Source organism: Miscanthus floridulus, chromosome 16, assembly GCF_019320115.1.
Source record: "Miscanthus floridulus cultivar M001 chromosome 16, ASM1932011v1, whole genome shotgun sequence".
In the NCBI taxonomy this organism is placed as follows: Eukaryota; Viridiplantae; Streptophyta; class Magnoliopsida; order Poales; family Poaceae; genus Miscanthus; species Miscanthus floridulus.
The window spans coordinates 26,232,921-26,235,176 of record NC_089595.1 but is presented as its reverse complement, the minus strand read 5'-3'; the positions used below and the strand labels follow the sequence as shown (position 1 = coordinate 26,235,176).

At 63.8% G+C, this 2,256-nt stretch overlaps 1 protein-coding gene across 1 annotated transcript; it reads left to right on the top strand.

The window, feature by feature from the left end:
• Window positions 1-279: 279 nt before the first annotated feature.
• LOC136510449 (uncharacterized) lies at window positions 280-1,879 on the top strand. The gene is made up of 3 exons (XM_066504889.1): window positions 280-524; window positions 707-1,004; window positions 1,526-1,879. Exons 1-3 carry the CDS (start codon window positions 280-282, stop codon window positions 1,877-1,879), a joined length of 897 nt encoding a protein of 298 aa, XP_066360986.1.
• The last annotated feature ends 377 nt before the right edge of the window (window positions 1,880-2,256 follow it).

The following is a 2,256-nucleotide window of genomic DNA, read 5'->3' as shown; positions in this document are numbered from 1 at the left end:
AGGCGCAAGAGGAAGGGCCTCAAGCATGACGAGCTGGAGGAATGCCGCTGGCAGTAGAGGCACGACGGTCTCCCAGAGGAGCCGTCTCCGTCCTCGTTGTTGGTGGACTCTTCGAGCGACGACGATGACGACGACAGCGAAGCGGGGCGGGGTACCCTAGACCACCTCCCTGACGTCAGGGAGACGGCGCCCGGGGCATCGGCGAGTGGCCCAGCATCTCCAGGAGGAGGAGGAGGAAGAGAGGGCGCCTCAGGGCCGGCGATTGCCCGCCCCAGGGCCATGGCCAACATGCCCGAGGCACGGGCAATGGGGAAGAGCACCGTCAGCCCGATGGGCTCGATGGCAGAGGTGGAGCAGGCGACAGCGGGGGCGACTCAACCACCTCCGCAGAGGGCCGAGGGAACATCGGAGTCTGGTGAGGGCCGGCTGGTTCTGGCGGACATGGTGGCCGCGCCACTACCACTGCCACCACCACCGCCGAGGGTGAGGGACGTGGTGCGGAAGCTACTGCTTCCTCGTTCGAGGTAAGCGTTTTTTTCAGCGGATTTTGCAGCATTTCCTATGAGTGGTTCATTTTCAGCCGGAAGCGTTAGGCGGAAGCGCTCACTCTGGCGCCACTTAAGGCGCTCAAGGTGAGCACCAGCGCCACCACCCGATGGGTGGTGGATGTGCAAGCCGCCTTGTAGTGTGGCACAATGTTCGCCAGGGCCACCGAGGTGGCCGCGAAGCAGGCGAGGGATGAGGCACTTGCGCCCTGTGAGGCCGTGGCCCTTGAGGCAGGTGATGCCGAGGCGCCTTCAATCGCCGAGGCCACCGAGGGCGAGACCGGGGCGCCCAGGACCCCCGAGGCCAAGGTGGCAGAGACCGGGGTTTCTAGGACCACCGAGTCTGAGGTGGCGGAGGCCGGTGCTTCCAGGGCCACCAAGGCTGAGGTGGCGGCGGCCAGCTCGGGCACGGCGGAACCATTAGCCCAGGATGTGGATACGAAGGCGGGGCAAGCTCTGGTGTGGCCCCCAGTCTAAGACCGCCGCCGTCGCAAGAGAGCGCCCGGGAGGTGGAGGTTCAGACAATCTCCTCTGGTGATACCTCCTGGGGGAAGGAGGTGGTGGACTCCGAGGCGGCCAGCACCGCGGAGCAGCCAGTCCCGACTCCTGCCAAGGGGAGCTCGGCCCTTGTCCGGGTCCGACCCGAGCCTCATGGGTGGGACAGCCCACGCGTTCTGTGGTGGAGCCGGGACAACCCTGAGGGGGAGCCTCTATTCGCCCTTGAGGACGTGGCTGAGGGGGGGCGCTGGAGCTCTCTCGAGCAATTCCGCCAACTGGCGGAGCGGTCGCTGTGGACAGCGCTGTCTGTTGTGGCCGAGGACTTGCCTGGTGTCGCCTAGGTATGTGCTTTCCTCTCTTGTGATGCGTTGTCTTTCTTCCGAGCTCTTTCATAGTACTTGACGTGTGTTTTGCTTATCTAGGAGCTTGAGGCCCGGTCCCTTGGGAAATTGGTGTTCCTTCGGCGGGAGAGGGATAACTAGGACCAGCTCCGGCAGCAGAAGGATCTGCTTGCCAATGCCAATGGGCTTCTACCGGCACGGAGCGTGGAGGTGGAGGACCTCCGCCTTCGCTGTGCTGACATAAAGGCCAAGGCGGCCACGGCTCGAGAGCAGGCTGCCCCTTTGGCGGCGTGGATCAAGGAGCTAGAGGAGGGGCTGACCTGGGCGGCCGGTGAGCGGGACACCTTCAGGTCCCGAGCTGAGCAAGAGGCAGCCTCTGCTAAGGCCGTCACCGGACAACTGGAGGTGGAGAAGGGCGCGCACCTACTAACGAAAGGTGCCCTGGAGGAGGCTGTAAAGGTGGCCGAGTCCTCTCGGGTTGATGCCTTAGCCTAGAAGGAAAAGGCCGAGGGTGAGTCCCGTTGAGCCATGCCCCTTTTATTTGTTTTTCTTGCGTTCAACCCCTAACTCCCCGACATGACGCAGAGCTGGAGAGGGAGGCTTCTAGGGCGACCGAGGCCTCTTGGGTCGAGGTCCAAAGCTGGAAGGAGAAAGCCGAGGGTGAGTCTCGTAGGCCTTCGCCCCTGTTCGGCTAGTTTCCTTTTATGCTTAACCCCATCTTGCTTGTCTTGGCGTAGGGTTGGAGAAGGAGGTCTCCCAGGTAGCCGAGGCCTCCGTCGAAGTGCAGGCGTTGCTAGAGGCTGAGATCCGGGAGCACAACGCCCTGCAGAGCGCCGCCCATACCGCCTGCAAGGCCTTGGAGGTCGGGGGGT

What these genes read in the sequence shown, in the direction of transcription:
- LOC136510449 (XM_066504889.1), top strand. Translation starts at nt 280, where the DNA reads ATGGCCAACATGCCCGAGGCACGGGCAATGGGGAAGAGCACCGTCAGC. An exon ending in CTACTGCTTCCTCGTTCGAG is followed by an intron (nt 525 to 706) that starts GTAAGCGTTTTT and finishes AATGTTCGCCAG; the next exon opens with GGCCACCGAGGTGGCCGCGA. An exon ending in CGAAGGCGGGGCAAGCTCTG is followed by an intron (nt 1,005 to 1,525) that starts GTGTGGCCCCCA and finishes AGGGATAACTAG; the next exon opens with GACCAGCTCCGGCAGCAGAA.